Source organism: Oryza sativa, chromosome 5 (genome assembly GCF_034140825.1).
Source record: "Oryza sativa Japonica Group chromosome 5, ASM3414082v1".
Lineage (NCBI taxonomy): Eukaryota > Viridiplantae > Streptophyta > Magnoliopsida > Poales > Poaceae > Oryza > Oryza sativa.
In genome coordinates, this window is record NC_089039.1 from 24,804,667 (window position 1) to 24,821,513 (window position 16,847).

Consider the following 16,847-nt stretch of genomic DNA (forward strand, 5'->3'; position numbering starts at 1 on the left):
AGGGCATACTATAACGGCGACATCCTTATGTAGTTATTGTCAGGGTTATGGATACCACATACCTAATAAGTAGTTGATTAAATCTCGGCAGGACCCACCACATACCATATTTTATACGGAAACAACTTTCGGATATAGGAAGAGTTCCGCATAAGGAAGGATGGATAGAGTTCTACATGGAAACGATAAGGACTACTCGGATCGTACCCATATTGGTTTCCCTAGTTCTACTTGGACAAGGGAACACCTATGGGTATAAATACAAGGCCCCCTAGGAGGAGAGGGGACACGGAATAATAGATCAACATACAAGCCAACATACACCAAGACAAGACGCCGGATATCGATTTCAGAGATATAAGCATGGCTAGTCCCCTACGGTGTCTACGGATACTGTCAGGAGAGACATAGCACTGTCTTTGATCTCGCCGGATGCGGATTCGAGGAGGAAGGCTAGCCTGTTGTCGACTACGAGTCAGCACTTCAAACCGCCAAGTCGGCAACAGTTAGATAGGCTACCCCACATATTGTACTGGTGTGATTATGGTGAATAAAGAGCAACACCGGCTTCGGCCAACAGGATATAGGGCTATTACCTGTAAGATAAGAGGCCCGAACCTATATAAAAATCCTCGTCCCCGTCTCTTTTACCCAAGTCTCGCATATATCCTGCTACTAACGATCCCCATACTATGCAAATACCGGAATCGCGACATCAAACATCAACAGTTATATATGTATTTTTCTTTGCGAATCATAGTACATTTATATACACGCATGCACATTTATCTCTACGAGCGTACATATATTATCATAGACACCTTTAAAAGATTGGATTGGTATATTTTAACATTGATTACCTCGTACACCTCATCTGTCGACATCTTAGTTATTCACCACTAAAATAATAATTAGTCATGACGAGAGCATATGTGCCAAAAATATTTTCTCGACGAACCATGTAACGAAGTTATTCAAGTATTAATATTCAATCAAGAGTTATACTAATATATTCCAAATTTAGAATTACTATATATGAGAACTTATAATATTGTACCTATTTTATATTATAAGTCGTTTTGACTTTTTCGCTAATCAAATCTCTTTAGGTCTGATCAAGTTTATAAAACAATTTAGTAACATTTATAACACCAAATTAGTTTCACCAAATGTAACATTGAATATATTTTGATAATATGTCTGTTTTGTGTTGGAAAAAATATTATTATAATTTTCTATAAACTTAATTAAACTTAAAAGAGTTTGACTAAGAGCAGGTACAATAACGGGCTATTAGCCAGCTATAAATATATTTAATAGCCCAGCTATAAATATATTTTAATGAGATAAAAGATGAGAGAGAAAAGTAACGGGCTACAGATCTGTAGCTAGCTGTAGCACGAACTTCGAGACGCAATGTGTATATGACAAGTGGGACCATATGTTAATAGTATAGTAAACAACTATTGTATGAATTGGCTATTAGATCGGCTATAGATAAATTGGAGCCGGTAATAGGCTCCAAAAGAATCAAAACGTAATATGAATAGTAGTATTCTAAATCATTGCAAGTTGCAAACGCGTTGCTATTCGCCTCGAATACATAAGCCACAAAATTTAGAGCCCTAGAAAATTTTGTCTCGCTTCAAACCTCCCCTAAAAAAAGGCGTCCCCCGCCGCTGCGCCGCTCTCTCCCTTCTTCCCCGCAGCAAAAGTAGTTCTTCGCGGAGAAGCGGGAGAATCCCCGGCCGGTGATCCCAATCTGGAGCGGGAGGGCAGGTTCGAGCTCGCCGCCTCCCCCCCTCCCCTCCCCTCCCTCTCTCGGTCGATTACTCCGCCGCACCGTTTGCCCTTGTTCTTGTTTTGGGTGGAAGAATTTTGCGGGGGTCAGATGGGATTTTGGTTTTGTGTACGCTGGTGGTTCGTTCTTGGTTCTTGCCAGAGAAGATTTGCGTGGTTGCATATTGCGATGACGACACGTGGTCTGTGTTACCCCCGCTTAATAACCCTGTCGGTTTCTCTGTTCATCTTGGCGAATTTGGTCGTTGATTTGATGATGATAACCGTTTTGCGTGATATCATGTGTGAAGATGCAGTTATGTTTCTCCGTTTGCGGTGGGAGGTTTCGCGATCTCTTTCTGTTGGCTGTGATAAATCCCCGCGGTGTCAGTGGAAGGTTTTTGCGATCTCTTTGTTGGTTGCGATAAATCCCGCGGTGTCAGGTTGGAATTTGGGTGCCCTTGGTTGCGTTAGTCTTTCCTGTTCATGATGCCGATCGAATTGGTTCAGGATACGTGTGATATTATACTCCATCGATCGAGTTCGTTGTTTCCAGTTTCTACCGCATAACAAAACCCAGGACATTTTCGTTTGAATCGTTGAACAGCAGTCCGATTGTGAATTTTCTTTTCTCTTTACAATGAAATTTCACAAAGTATCTGCACTCTGCTATCGCTGTTCTTTTGCAAGGGCTATCACAGGACACTGTACTCTGTTCATTTTCATGTTTCTGCCTGGATTATGTGTCAAATCAACCGCATGACTAATTCAGCATATATCACTGTATTGATATGTACTTCTCTAGACAGCTGTGACATTGTTGTTTTAAATCTTTTGCAGCGCTGGTTATATAGCACTGTTGTGTTGGATCTGTCAGGTCTGACAGATAATTTTTTTTTCTTCCACTCTGGCTGTTACACAAAAGCTGCTGGTGTGCACCTCTAGGCTGGCTGTTCAATTTTCTTCTGGAGGAAACCCATATTGCATTTGCTGGTCATACTGTCTGCTGGGGTTTTCCTTTGATTATGGTTAACTCTGGTAGATCAGAACGAAACATACAGATACACTAACCAGTATCTTGCAATTGCTCACTGAAGTTGAAAATGGTTCGGTTCTCTTGCTTCTCTTATTCGTCCCGCCATCACCGATCAAAGGTACACAAATTCGTCCACTACTGTTTGTGTTATTCTGCATCTTATGCTGCCACCAGCACTTACATTTTGCTGCATATCCAAATTTTGACTATTTTTTCCTCTCAGAAGTTGGTTGCTTCTTCAGTTGAAGACAGATGGGCATATCCAAATTTAACTCAGAAGGTAGATGGAAAAAATTGTAGTAATTCTAACGTTGAGCAGCTCAGAAGCCCTCCTTTCGAGGATTGCTGCAGATCAGAAGATTTCAGTTTTTGCACTGAGAATGAGTCAGGGAAGATTAAGAAAAGTCAATCTCTTGGAGACATGCTTGAAATGGAGAAGCTTTATGATTTTGATAAGACCAACAATAAAGGGGAAGATTGTGCAATTGATGGTTCCCATGACGAGAAAACCTGTACGGGAGAATGCACCCGCAAAAAGAAGGAAAACCGTACCAGTTGTTGTGGTGATTTTACTGACCCACATCAACATGAGTGTCAGTCCTCCCTTGGCAATTCTGAACATCTCATCGAAAAGCAATGTGATTGTGAGGATATTGTGTCAACTTATTGTCTTGTCAACTCTGAAGAGCAGTCATTTTTGCCTGAGCCTCAGCCTTTGTTGAGCAGATCACAGTCTGTGAACCTTGATGTGCACATTCCCACCGTCATTGAAGATAGTATTGATTCTGCACAACTTGGGTTACGTTCTAGATCATTTGGGAACTTAAGTTCACTGGATGGAGCACCCTACACTGAAGAAGCTAGAGTTTCACCAAGTCACTGCAAAGATGCCTCAGAAGACTTTGTTCAATCCAATGCACAATCCCAGTGTCATTGTAGAGATGAACATATCAACAATAGTTCAACTGATGAAATTTCACAGTGTTGTGTGGAATCAGGAAATGACTGCCATCATTCAGATTTTACATCAACTGCAGCAGTGACACCGGTTAGAAACAGTAACTCGTTTGATGATCCTCCTAGTCTATCACATGATGCAGGCAATACTGAAGAGATATTTCAACAAATTGATAAAAGAGAAGTTGCCACATCAGTGAAGAATTGTGAACCTGAACCTTGTTACCAGAATTGTTGCACGTCGTCGCGAAAAGAATTCAATGTTAGGAGAATTGAGAACTGGATCAGCCAAATTCCTGATTCAAATGACATAGCTCCATATGAACAGGGGGAATGTTCAAGTTCTGCGCATTTAATGAATTCCAAACAAGTCGATACTATCAGAAAGCTCAATGCTAAATCTCCTCTTGGCATGGAAACTGCTTACAACTACATCGCAATGCTGAAACCATCATCTTCCATAGCACAATTGTCTAATCTTGGCTTGGTTGCAATACCAATTCTCAGTGCATTCAGTGATTTGCGGCTGCTGAACTTGGCAGGGAACTCAATAAGTATGTTTCTCTCTAGTAGTGTGCTTTGATTTTTATGTCAAGTTCCTCCTACCCATTGGTTTTTCTATTTGATCCCTCATTGAATTTTTAACCTTTCTAAACCAGAATTACTTGTTCTTCTTTCAGTAAGGATAACTTCAGGAGCACTTCCGAAAGGACTCCGCATGTTAAATCTGTCAAGAAATAACATATCAACCATTGAAGGCCTAAAAGAGTTGACACTACTTCGTGTCCTGGACTTGAGTTACAACAGAATAACTAAAATTGGCCATGGTAATCTTCTCATACATGTTTTCAGTTTCAAGCCTTTTTACATGTACTATTATTTTCGTTTTTACAAGAGCATATGTACTAGTCTTATGGCACAATGTTTACTTCTGCTGATTATACTAGGCTGTAACAATCTAGAGCAACAGCCTCATTTGATATATTCTCCCCTCTGTCTTAAAAATAAACCAACCTCGTATTAGGATACGACATATCCTAATACAACGAATGACATAGAGTATGTCCAGATTTATAGTATTAGGATATATCACATCTTAATATTAAGTTGGTTTATTTTAGGACTGTGGGAGTATACTAACTAGGTTATTGGTTTCTGTTTCATTTCTCATATACTCTGCAGGCTTGGCCTCCTGTCCTTTCCTGAAGGAGCTGTACATCGGCGGCAACAAGATCAGCGAGGTGGAAGGCCTGCACCGCCTCAAGCTGAAGGTGCTCGACCTGCACGGCAACAGCCTCTCATCCTCGAAATGCCTCGACCAGCTCGCCAACTGCGGCACCCTGCAGTCGATCACCCTGGAGGGCAACCCGGCGCAGAGGAACGTCGGCGACGAGCAGCTCAAGAGGCACGTGCTGCGCCTCCTGCCGCACCTCGTGTACTACAACAAGCAGGCAGTGCGGTCACGCCGGTGCTCCAAGCCCCAGGGCGGCGGCGGCCGCCATGGCCGGGCCGTCGACCTTGGTGGCGGTGGTGGCGGTGGCGGTGGCCGGAGCAAGAGGCTGGAGCTGAGGCTTCCCCGGAGGTCGGCGTGCGCCTCCGTTGCGCTGAAATCGTCAGGGTGTCACCACCATGTCAGGGCAGGAGCAGCAGCTGCAGCTCATGGCTCGGTGAGGACGTCGAGGCAGAGCCGGAATAATGCGCCTCCTATGGCTCCCACCATTCGTGGAGCTGATCGTTCTTCAGAGGGAGAGAGGAGGCTGCCTGGTACAGAGATCTCCGGTCAGATTTTTCGGATTCGAAGCGCGGATGACCTATGAATTTTTCTCAATTTTGCTGCATCACCACAAAATTTTCGTTTCATTTGTGAGTTCGAGAACTTTTTATCTTGTTTTGATTCTTTTTTTTTCATTCATGAAATTGTTAGCATGAATGAAAATAGTAGCCATAGTTGTGGCATGAACTATTTGCTGCATTTTTTTTTTTTTGGCAGTGATACGAAAGAATTGCTAGATGGTAGTAGTATAATGGAATTTGCAGCATGATGATACGTTCTATTCAGAAACACATAATGTAATCTATTTTGATATAACCAAAAGCTGTTGCTTGCTGTGCAAAATGGAGTTTTGTCTGAAGCGTGAAAACTTCACAGAAAACAGTTCAATTGCACACATGGGTACTTGAGTCTTTTTTTTTAACGAATCGGCATAGACTGTGTCCATTTCATTGAATATAGTGGAAGAAAAAACCGTACAAAGCTAAAACTTTGGAAATTTACATAGGGAAAGGAGAAAAAAAAAAGGGATTATCTTAGTTAGCCTTTTTGCGCCGGCTAGGGTATAGGTCTTGGCCTCCTCCTTTATCTTTACGCAGAGCGATAGTGTTGAGAGTTCAGTGTGTTGGAAAATTCTTTGATTTCTCTCTTTTCAGACCTCCCATGTCACTAGCAACAAGAAGGTGCGAATTTCTTTTCTCGGTGTCCGGTGTCCCTTGGTGTGTTGCTATTGCAGTCCACCAATATTGGAGCGACGTAGGTTGAGTCCAATGTAACTTGAGTCTTGTTTGGAACGTGAAAAACCGAAAACAGTTTTAACTCTGCTGAAAATTGAAATAAACCCCGGATTCCCAAATGTAAAATGGGGGGAGCAGGGGAATGGCTGGGACCAACGACGGATTACGCAAATCAAGCCAAGAAAGCGTAAAGTGACAAAAAGCGCAGAGCAATACGTGTCCCAGGCTCCCAGCGCCACCACCACCACCACTAGTCTACTACTACCACTGTAGTCAAGGAGAAGAGAGAAAACGCACTCCCGTGTCCCAGCCTTCCACTGCAAACCGCAGCATTCAAAGCCAAAAACCCTCGCCTTCTCCCCCTTTGCCCAGATCGAGCGAATCCAATCCACCCCCGAATCGAATCCGCGATGGCGACCCACCCGGCCTCCCCGGTCGCCGGCGGCGAGAAGGCCACGCCGCCCTCCACGCCGCCGCCGGTGCGCCTGGCGGGGGGTGCGGCGGCGGCGATCCAGCCCAACTCGCCGCGGTTCTTCTTCTCCTCGCTGGCGGCGGCGTCCGCGTCCGCCTCCTCCCCGCACCGCCGCATCGCCATCGCCGTCGACCTCTCCGACGAGTCCGCCTTCGCCGTCAAGTGGTCCGTGCAGAACTACCTCCGCCCGGGCGACGCCGTCGTGCTCCTCCACGTCCGCCCCACCTCCGTGCTCTACGGCGCCGACTGGGGCTCCATCCCCGTCTCCGTCGACGACGACGACTCCGCCCCCGACGCCGCCCAGCACGCCAACGCCCACGCCGCCACGCGCGACGAGCCCGAGGAGGCCAAGAAGAAGCGGGAGGAGGACTTCGACGCCTTCACCTCCACCAAGGCGCAGGACCTGGCGCAGCCGCTCGTCGCCGCGCAGATCCCCTTCAAGATCCACATAGTCAAGGACCACGACATGAAGGAGCGCCTCTGCCTCGAGGCCGAGCGCCTCGGCCTGTCCGCCATGATCATGGGCAGCCGCGGCTTCGGCGCCTCGCGCAGGGCGGGCAAAGGGAGGCTCGGGAGCGTCAGCGACTACTGCGTGCACCACTGCGTCTGCCCCGTCGTGGTCGTGCGCTACCCTGATGATGGTGCGGCGGCTGGCGGTGGGGAGGCCGTGGGGGATGAGCTCCGCACGGTGCCTGAGGATGAACCCGTCTACCATGAAGCTCCCGAGGGTCAGAAAGGTCTGGCTATGTTCTTGCTTGATCTTGTTCTTACTGTTTGCATTCATTGATTTGAGTGATTTGCCATGATGTTGGTAAGGGAATGGGTTGCAATTGGTTGGGTATTGATGGCAAGGGTACACATATGAGGACAAGAATTGCTACTAGCAAACTGCTGCATTGCATGACTAACTGAATTTCCCGCGCAGCTTGTGTGGAACTAGATTATCCATTTGAAAGTAGAATTGTTTTTGATATGCAATTCTTCCTTCTATTATATAAAGGCAATTGTATTTTGTATAGGAGTACATCTGTAAAACAGTAACGTTTACAGCCATTCTACCACATTGCAATCCAACATGATTAACGGCATAGATTTTCTCCTTTTTTTTCTCTCTCTAAATGATGTGATAGATTCAGTTGGGAATACCGAATACTTACCTTTCTAGTGTTATTAGCAACCTAAGTATGTGACACTTGCTAGACAGCTGTCCTCCCTGTTTTTCTCATTTGGACTGATAGCTATCCTACAAATGCATAATTAATGTGTGTATTGGGGTAAAACATAACCCAATAGAAATGCCAGAGCACGAAAGAAGGTGCCCCTAGAACCGTGAGCTAACAGTTGTATTAACAACAGTATGCAAAGCTATGTTGGACATAGTTGTGCCATTCTGTATTGAGTCTGTTTGGAGGTAATGCTATGTTCATTACACGCATAACAATTCTATATGAGCAGAGTGGATGAGAAGGTCCACTTGCGTTATAGGACAGAACATTTAATTATTTCATTAAGGAATTTGACACCTTAACTTTCAAGGGCACAAGTGTTTTGTTTATGAGTATAGTGAGAGTAGATGATCACTGCAAGTAATAACTAAATTAGGAACAAAATTATGTAGATCAAGAAAGTTTTGCTTGCTCGGCATTGTGCAATCATAAAAATTATAAGTCCTACAGGTGTATCGAAGAAAGGCACATTACTAGTACCCATTGTTCCTGTTCAGTTTTATCCCTTAGAAGACCATGCCAGGAAATGATTTTTTTTTTTGGAGAGCATGTATAAGAGTAGGAATCAGGTCTTGCTTCAGTTACCTTTATTTAAAATGTTTTGGATTAATTAGCTGGCTTATTTTACTTATAAAATTTAAGATCCTAACATGTTGTTTTATCCTTTTATAAGGTAAGTCTAATCATGGCTAAGTACAATATACCTAACACACATACTGAAAAGCCATGCAGGTATGTATAGAAAATTCTTCAGACTGGTCTGTCAGCCTAAATCAGCAATCGCTGTATTGTGTTAAAAAAAGGAGCATTTGGAAATACTTTTTATGTGCGGTCTTGCAAGTTGCAACTGTTGAGATAAATATGACTGCAAGTCTTGGCTTAGATTTATATTTGGTACATATGCAAAAGGCCTGTACCCTTGTATTGAGAAAAAAATACACTACATCGCACAGCTAGCTTTTTAGGACGTGATTCAGTTTCTTTTTTTTTTCTGTCATGTTGGTTGTGATTTGTGAATTTCCAAGGCTTTAACGCCACCATTTTGGAAACCAAACAAAAAAAAATTACAGTATCATATGACTTGCAGTCTTATTTGACTCCCTCAGCTGCTGTCTTTCAGAAGATTAGTTTTGATGCTTGATAGGCCAAATAGGTTTTGGTTGCTTTTTCAGTAAGCATTGATGAGACCTATACTGTATTCTTTGGGGCCATACACACCTAGAGTGTTCGTCTTCTTTGGGGCTAAAATCTTTGAGCTGAACATAACTTTCTTTGCTGTCATGTTCTGCATAATACCATACTGGGGCTTGCATTTTTAGTTTGTTCGGCACATTAAAATGCTAACTGGTCTGTATCATTGAGGTCTTGCTCTCCCTCATTCTCTATTGTAGTGTATCAAAGTTGTCCCTCCCATGACCTGAATTTTCTTCTTTGTTACAGAAAATTGAGGTGAAAAGAGACGCATCCAGATCACAAGGAGAGCGTGCGACTTGCTAATGCCGATCCCTGTGTAACTGTGTGGTCGCTTCTATGTTCTGCTCCGCGATGCATTTCGAGCATGTATCAGACTTGTAGATCGTTGCCCTTTGCTGCCATTTGCTTCCTGAGAGATATTTATTATGTTGTCCGGAGGAGAATAATCTATTTCTGAAAGAATTGTAGCTGTTGTATGGGCGTTTCATGTTGGCTCCATGGGACATGATCCCCCCTGTTGTGTCCAATGGCATTCTTGGCCAATGTGGCCCTGCTGTATTTTGCTGGTCCTGTTCTGATCATTGAGACCGCTTGGGTGGATGTTTCATGTTTTGGTCATGCTTGTGGCAAGAGATAATGAGGCATCAAGTCCTAAGCAGACGTAAGTGCGCACCAAGTCGACGGAGAGACATTGGAAGGGCAGCAGAGAAAGGAGCTTTGAGAAGGGTAGCCCTGGCGAGCATCGGAATATCGGATACTCTCTCTTCCTCTGTTCCGAAATAAACCGATCTGATGCTGCAGCTAGCCTGTTAAAGGCAACGATTACTGCTCAGGCAGTGTTGGGAAAGGGAAATGATTTTCCACCTATCTTTAGATCCTAACCACTCATTCTCTCTCTTTCATTTAATCCCAACTCTTCGTTCATTTCCTAATCCTAATCTCACCCCCCCCCCCCAATTTCCTATTATCCAAACACACCCTCAGATGTCATGGTTAACAAGATTACCAAGCGGTTTCGTATTCTGAAACCACGAGATAAACCGATCAAGTTATTTCATTTTTCAAAAAAAAATCAAATTTCAAATTTTTGACAAAATTGTCTTGATTTTGCAAAAACTGATCAGTTTGTCATGAAACTGCTATGGAACATAGAGCTGTATGTTGACTGGTCACATTTATAAACCTAGGGGATGAAAATAAATATAAGGGCAAAGCCAAAAAAAAAAGCTCCAACAAAAGTTCAAGATAGTTAAAAATGACGAAACATCAATTTATGATTGTCATATAAGATTAATTATTAAGGAGTAGTGAGGAGAGAAGAAAAAGAAGTAAAAACTATCTCCCTCGACAAAATAACACTAATATGGTTGGCCCACTAGCCTACGATGAAAGAGGGGGAGAGCGGATACGGTTGGCCAAGTAGTGCAGACGCAGGTTAGTACTTTAGAAGCAAACATTTTTCGATCATTCCAAGGAAATCATCTTTTTCAAGAGAAATGCACCGCGAGATATCATTTTTTCAAGCAGGTTACGTTATGAGTAACAAACTTTTTCAAGGAAAAAGAAGCAAGGTTGCTAATCTTCGTAGAACGGTTGTCTTCAATTAGATTCATCAACATTTGATCACTCCAGCCATATTGGATGACTAATTTCTTGTGCACATACAATGGAATGACTCATTAACGCTGGATTAATTAAGTATTAGCTTTTCTTTCAAAATGGTTTAATATGAATTTTGTAAAGCAGTTTTCTTATGAATTTCTTTTTGCAAAACACGCGCGTACGAAAAAGAGAAAAGTGAAGTTGGGAAAGTTCAGATTCGAACATAACCTAAAAGGTTGCAAGTCTTCCCATCCTCCCATGGATGAAGATGACAGCGGCCGCCGTGTTCCACCTACTTGCGATCGATTGTGGAATCACCAGCGAGCAATGACAACAATCTGATGGCTCTCGGAAGGACTGACATCTGGGTCCTTCAACTCTTTTTTTTCCCTCTCATTGGATCACCATGTAGGACTAAGTGTTACTTAGGCGAAAACCCTTGAGTTGGACAGAGGGAGTGAAGTGTACAGTTTAAAATCAAGCAGGGATGAATAATATTATTCATTATGAAACTTAAGTGGTGTTTTTTTTTAGTTTGGATAAATGTCATAGTTGAGGAAAGTAATATAAACTTTTTCTTTTTTTAAGGAGGGTGCTTCACTTCTGATTACTAGTAGCTCAAACCAAAAACAGAAGACCAAAACTTGAACGGAAAGGAAAACATGAACCTAGCTAGTGATAAACCCAAGCCGAAAAATAAGGTTTTACTTTTTTTTTCTTGTCTCAGTACTAGGATTCACAATCTGGACAAATTTCGGTCTTGATCTGGCTTTAATGTCCATTGGCCTCGTTTGAAATTCGTCAAGAAAATCAATCAAAATGTGTCTAATTTTGTTTGAGATCACCGAAAATTCAACATCTCGCTACGCTAGGCCTAGAATTTCACAAGCCAATCAAGATTGTAATTTGTAAACCTTGGTCAATACTTGGCAAAACAGCGAGAGCACCTCTTTGTTCTTGAAAGTACAAAATGTATACTCCATTCGGCCAAACAATATTTAACATTTAGTAACAAGATGTATACTCCATTCGGCCAAACAATATTTAACATTTCGAATGAGACGCGATCAAAATTTTAAAGTTTTAAAAGTATGACCAAATAAAATCCTAAACGTCAAATATTTATTGCCCAATAGAGTACATCTTTAACCCTACAAATTATAACTCTTGAATAGCTCGAGCGATTCTTTCCGCCATGCTTCAGTACAATACAATAGATAACAAGTATTTTACGGGAGTAGCTATATTTATGGCGCCATATTTTTCACCAAAAAATAGTCACCATGTATTTACAATGTAAGTGTCTAAATTACATATGTAATTTTAGTGTATTTACAATGTAAGTTTCAAAATTACATATGTAAGTTTAATGTAATTACAATGTAAGTGCAAGACAACGTCTATATTTTGCATTGTAGACATTACATATATTTATATACTATACAGATACATATGAGTAGAACCATCAAAAGCTTAAACTAATGAAGCATGTTAAGTTTTAATTAATCGTGTAATGACAACCGAGAGATGCTAAGGACCTGAGTGGACTGAACAACATCTGACGGTTAGAAATTCGACTGTAATCAGCCATAAAATATGGCGACATCATTTTAGCAAATCCGGTATTTTACTCTCAACACAGAAGTTATTATACGTTGATATAGTGCTAAAAAATGACTTTTAAGTAGTAAAAACAATATTTGGCACAGCAAACAACTTGACATATATATTGTCTGACAAACTCGAGCCTTCAAACAAGCTTGCCCAAAATTACTTATACCATGCATCTAGTGACAAACAACTCTTGACAGAAACGGAAATTAATTAATCAACCGAACCTGATTTAAGCATGGATCGAGAGGCATCATAGTGTTTAATTTCATCCATCTCTGGCTGCGAAAATTAAGCATTTATAACCTGATTGATCGAACTAGGAGAAGAATCTAAAACCCTACGTACGCACGCGCACGCCATTGATGGCTACAGCCTCAGGGACAAGTCCAATGGCACGGCGCCGCAGCCACCACCGGCCGACGAGGAGAACGGCGCCGCGGCGAACTCCGACTCGTCGGCGTGGGTGGTGCTCGTCGGGAAGAACTCGATCTCCCTCACCTCCTTCTCCGCCGCCGCCGCCGCCTCGTCGTTCTTCCTCTCCCTACCCAAGAACACCCCATGCCCCTTCTCCTGCGTCCATCGCGAAGAACAAGAAAATTTGGTGAGCTTGTACGTGACACGTGCTTTGTAAAAATGGACACCAGCCTGTGTGTGTACCTTGCGAGCGGTGGCCATGGCGGCGGCGAGATCGTAGATGGAGTAGTCCGGCGTGTTGGTGGTGGTGGTGGCGGCGCCTCGTGCTCCTCCTCTCTCCGCCAAGGCCATCACCATTGTCTGTCGTCGAGCAGAAATGCGAGGAGGAAGAGGAGATTAGATTTGTGATAGTGTGGTGCGGTGCGATTTGCAAGAACTGATTCTGGAAGGTTCGAGAAGGTTAGCGTGGTTTACCTTGGAGCAGAGGTCGCAGCGGTGGGTGGCTGGGAGGCAGGAGGAGGAGGAAGAAGAAGACGCCGGGCGCCAGATGGTGTTGCTTTGGCTTGAAGGGTGCTCTGGCGCGAGCGGCAGCAGCTGGCCGGCGCCGGCGAAGCCACCCATGCACCGATCCCTCAAGAATTGCAGCTCCGGCGGCGCCACGTTGTGGCCGGCGGCGGCCGACGAGGACGAGTGGAGGTGGCAGAAGGGAGCAGCCGCCGGTGGCGGAGGAAGGGGAGGAAGTGCCGGGCGGACCAGCAGCGGCGCGTAGTGGCCGCCCCCGCCGGCGACGTCGGCGTCGAGGGCGGGGAGAGGCAGGTGGTGGTGGTGGCGGTGGATGGCGGCGGCGGCGTCCCCCATGGCGGCCACGGCGGCGTTGAGGTCGCGGAACGGGTCCCCGCCGCAGCGGAGGCGCTCGAGCTCCGCCACGCCGAGGCCACGCTGCGGCGCCCTCTTGCTCCCTCCTCCCCCCACCTGCTGCTGCTGCTGCTTCGCCGGTGAGGAGGAAGAAGCCTGCCGCCGCAGCCTCGGCCTCGCCACGGCCGCCGCGAGCTCCGGCGAGAGCTGCGTCGCCTCCGCCGCCGCTGTCTCCTCCTCAGCGCGGAGACCTCCGACGTCGTGGTCAGAGACGGCGGCGGCGGCGGCCGAGGAGGAGGAGGAGGAGGTGGCGTTCGTGGCCCATAGGAAGAAGGGCGTGGTCGCCATGGCGGAAGAAGCCGAGAGGTTAGTGTACTCGAAGGGAGGCTGTCTCCTGTGGGTGTACTGCATTTTATAGCGTCCCAGGACTGACAAGTGGGGCCCACCCCATGTCAGGTGGGACCCGATGTCTTCCCTCCATGACCTTGGCCGTTTCTGTCGCCTAGCACTCCACCAAACTCAATCACAGCCGTCCGTTTTATTTGTTGTTGATATTGGTATGTTCTGGATTGTTGAGCTCTCTTGGCCGGCCCTCTAAATCACTAAATTTCACGCTAAAACCACTTAAACCTTTATCTACAAAAATCATCAGACTTTGTTTTTTTAAAAAATATGATTTTTAAAGCAATTTTCGTATATAACCTTTTTTTAAAAAAAAACATGGGCTTGTTCAGCTGACAGGGCTGCGGCTGCGCATAATATGCATCGCGTCTGTAGGGTTGCCACAGAAATGGCTACCGAACACATCTCATATTGTTTATTAGCTTGGAAAGCATGTGTGTGAAATATGCGGTGAGTTAGGAACTTAAATAAAAGAACAAATAACTTAGCTCAAGCGATGATGCTAGCTCAAGCGATTTTAGATGCTCCTACTTTTGAGACTTTTGACCTGAACCGAGCAGGTGACGCTGCACACTGTGGTGCATCATGTGTAGATCACGAGAAAGGAGCAGGAGGAGGCTCACTCACATCAATTCTTGATGATTCGATGAGACATCATGAAATGGCACAGAATCACAGATGCATCGATCTCACTTTGATGTGATGGATTGCATTGCATCATTGTATGAAGCTTGCCTGTAGATTATATGATGGCATATACTCCCTCCGTCCCAAAAAAAAAAGATAAACTCTGGTTTCCGTGTCTAACGTTTGACCGTCCGTCTTATTTGAAAAAAAATATGAATTTAACAGTAATGAAAATACTAATTACAAAAAAAATTTATATATGACGGACAGTCAAACGTTGGCACGGAAACTTAGGGTTTGTCTTTTTTTGGGACAGAGGGAGTAGATTTCAGCTCTATTTTTTTCCTCTTTTCTTTCTTTTGCAATTGAAAACTGATTCTTTCTTCCTGTTCACAAAATAAATGAGAAATGGAAGAGATTTACTAGTATAGCATTAATTTGTGGCCTGTCAGAGAGAGTAGACCAACAGTTCATTGAAGAGGGGAGGATCTGTTTCAGTGGGTGCTTGATGCTTTGTTCCTACAAGGAGCCATACACACACTGTACTTCATGGTCTGCACATTTGGATCCTACCTTGCAGAGAATGATTGGCTCTACAAACATTGAAGTGTAGCCCTACTTTGCATGTGTGTGTGTGTGTGTGTGAGAGAGAGAGAGAGAGAGAGAGAGAGAGGCAGAGACAGAGAGGGAGATGCCATGGGCCATGGCTCACAGCACTGCAGCAGTATAGGCCTCTTTTCTTCGGTAGTACAAAGATGCCTCCAACTCTCCCAAGACTTGCTTGCTTTTTTTCTCTGTGGGGCAGACAACAGGGAGACACACAAGATATGCCTCGTCTTCTTCAGATCAATACTGAAGATTCAGGTTGCACAATGCTACTACTCCTACTCCTACATCCACACCAAATCTCCCTTCCCCTTCTCTTGTTCACCTCGTGCATACATGCCTTTTAGGGTTCCAATATACCACTACAGATTCAACATCCCATAATTCAAACCTTCAGGAGCACTACTTCAACTTTTCAAGAAACTAAAAAGTATTCCAATCTCACTGAAAAAAGGTCACCAAAAGGGAGATGGTATAGCTCAAAGCTCTCAACTGAAGCCTGCATTTGTCCCAGCTACTACTAGCAAAAGCAGATGTGTAGGAGTAGGAGCAGGCAGCCACCAACAGAGGCACCAGAGATGGTTAAAAGCACTGGGTGCCAAGCCATTGGTGAGAACTGCCACTGCCACTGGCAGTGGCACTGCTTTGCATGCAGCCAAGCCAGCACAGCCTGATCCACTGCCACAGATTTGCCAGCCACTCCCCTGCCGCCATCAGTGATCGGTTGCAGGTTTGCAACCTCCCTGGAGGACCACACATTGCACCCAGGCACCACTACTACTACAAGTACACAGAATCTGGAAAGCCCAAGGATACATTGGCATTGTATGAATCCTATTAAGTAGCCCTACAGAATCTTGCTATTTAGGAGTATTAAACGTAGATTACCGACAAAACCGATTCTATAACCCCTAGGCTATTTTGCGAGACAAATCTAATGATGTATATTAATCCATGATTAACGACTGATTACTGTAGCAAATCATGGATTAATATACCTCGTTAGATTCGTCTCACAAAATAGCCTAGGGATCATGGAATAGGTTCTGTCAGTAATATATGTTTAATACTCCTAAATAGCAAGATTTCAGAGGGCTATTTAATAGCCCTCCGGATCCAAACAAGGTCATTGTGATCACAAAATAGACCGATCAGAAGAGGAGATTAGTGCAAAGACCAATCCAAGGACGGCGAGCTGCAGGTGCAGGAGGCCAAGCCAGGATCGGCGTGGGCTTTGGGGAAGATCGGATGTATCTGAACTGGGATTCGCGCGTCGTCCATCGCATTGATGGTCTCGATCGATCAGGCGTCTCTTCTTCTCTCCTGCTCTGAAGAAGGGGAAAAAAAAGGGCAGGTGCAGGAGTAGCGTGGTTGTGTTGTGTGTGCATACTGTATGCTTTAGCTTGGTCCCCTGCTACTACGTGTGGTGTACTGGGTAAGGCTGCGAGAGGTTGCAGGAGAGAAAAATAAGAGATGAGGAGGGGAAAGGGAGGTTGCTTTTTTGTTCCTGTAGCGATCGATCGAAAGGAAGGAGGCGTCGTTGATTGCGGTGCGT

General features: G+C 44.5%; 3 protein-coding genes across 4 annotated transcripts; 2 read left to right on the forward strand and 1 right to left on the reverse strand.

Annotated features, from left to right (window-relative positions):
- Window positions 1–1,637: 1,637 nt before the first annotated feature.
- Window positions 1,638–5,888, forward strand: LOC4339238 (uncharacterized). Of its 2 annotated transcripts, none has more exons than XM_015782340.3 (5): window positions 1,638–1,779; window positions 2,620–2,933; window positions 3,039–4,326; window positions 4,453–4,599; window positions 4,955–5,888. In XM_015782340.3, exons 2-5 carry the CDS (start codon window positions 2,883–2,885, stop codon window positions 5,587–5,589), a joined length of 2,121 nt encoding a protein of 706 aa, XP_015637826.1. In that variant the 5' UTR covers window positions 1,638–1,779; window positions 2,620–2,882; the 3' UTR covers window positions 5,590–5,888. The 2 variants fall into 2 exon arrangements, with proteins under 2 accessions (XP_015637826.1, XP_015637827.1); XM_015782341.3 differs by having other exon boundaries at window positions 3,042–4,326.
- Window positions 5,889–6,646: 758 nt separating this feature from the next.
- LOC4339239 (universal stress protein PHOS32) lies at window positions 6,647–9,730 on the forward strand. The gene is made up of 2 exons (XM_015781828.3): window positions 6,647–7,489; window positions 9,419–9,730. Exons 1-2 carry the CDS (start codon window positions 6,691–6,693, stop codon window positions 9,424–9,426), a joined length of 807 nt encoding a protein of 268 aa, XP_015637314.1. The 5' UTR covers window positions 6,647–6,690; the 3' UTR covers window positions 9,427–9,730.
- Window positions 9,731–12,473: 2,743 nt separating this feature from the next.
- LOC107278385 (uncharacterized) lies at window positions 12,474–14,038 on the reverse strand. The gene is made up of 3 exons (XM_015783619.3): window positions 13,277–14,038; window positions 13,046–13,162; window positions 12,474–12,958 (listed from the first exon to the last, which is right to left on the reverse strand). The coding sequence occupies exons 1-3, from the start codon at window positions 14,003–14,005 to the stop codon at window positions 12,755–12,757; spliced, it is 1,050 nt and encodes a 349-aa protein (XP_015639105.3). The 5' UTR covers window positions 14,006–14,038; the 3' UTR covers window positions 12,474–12,754.
- Window positions 14,039–16,847: the final 2,809 nt, after the last annotated feature.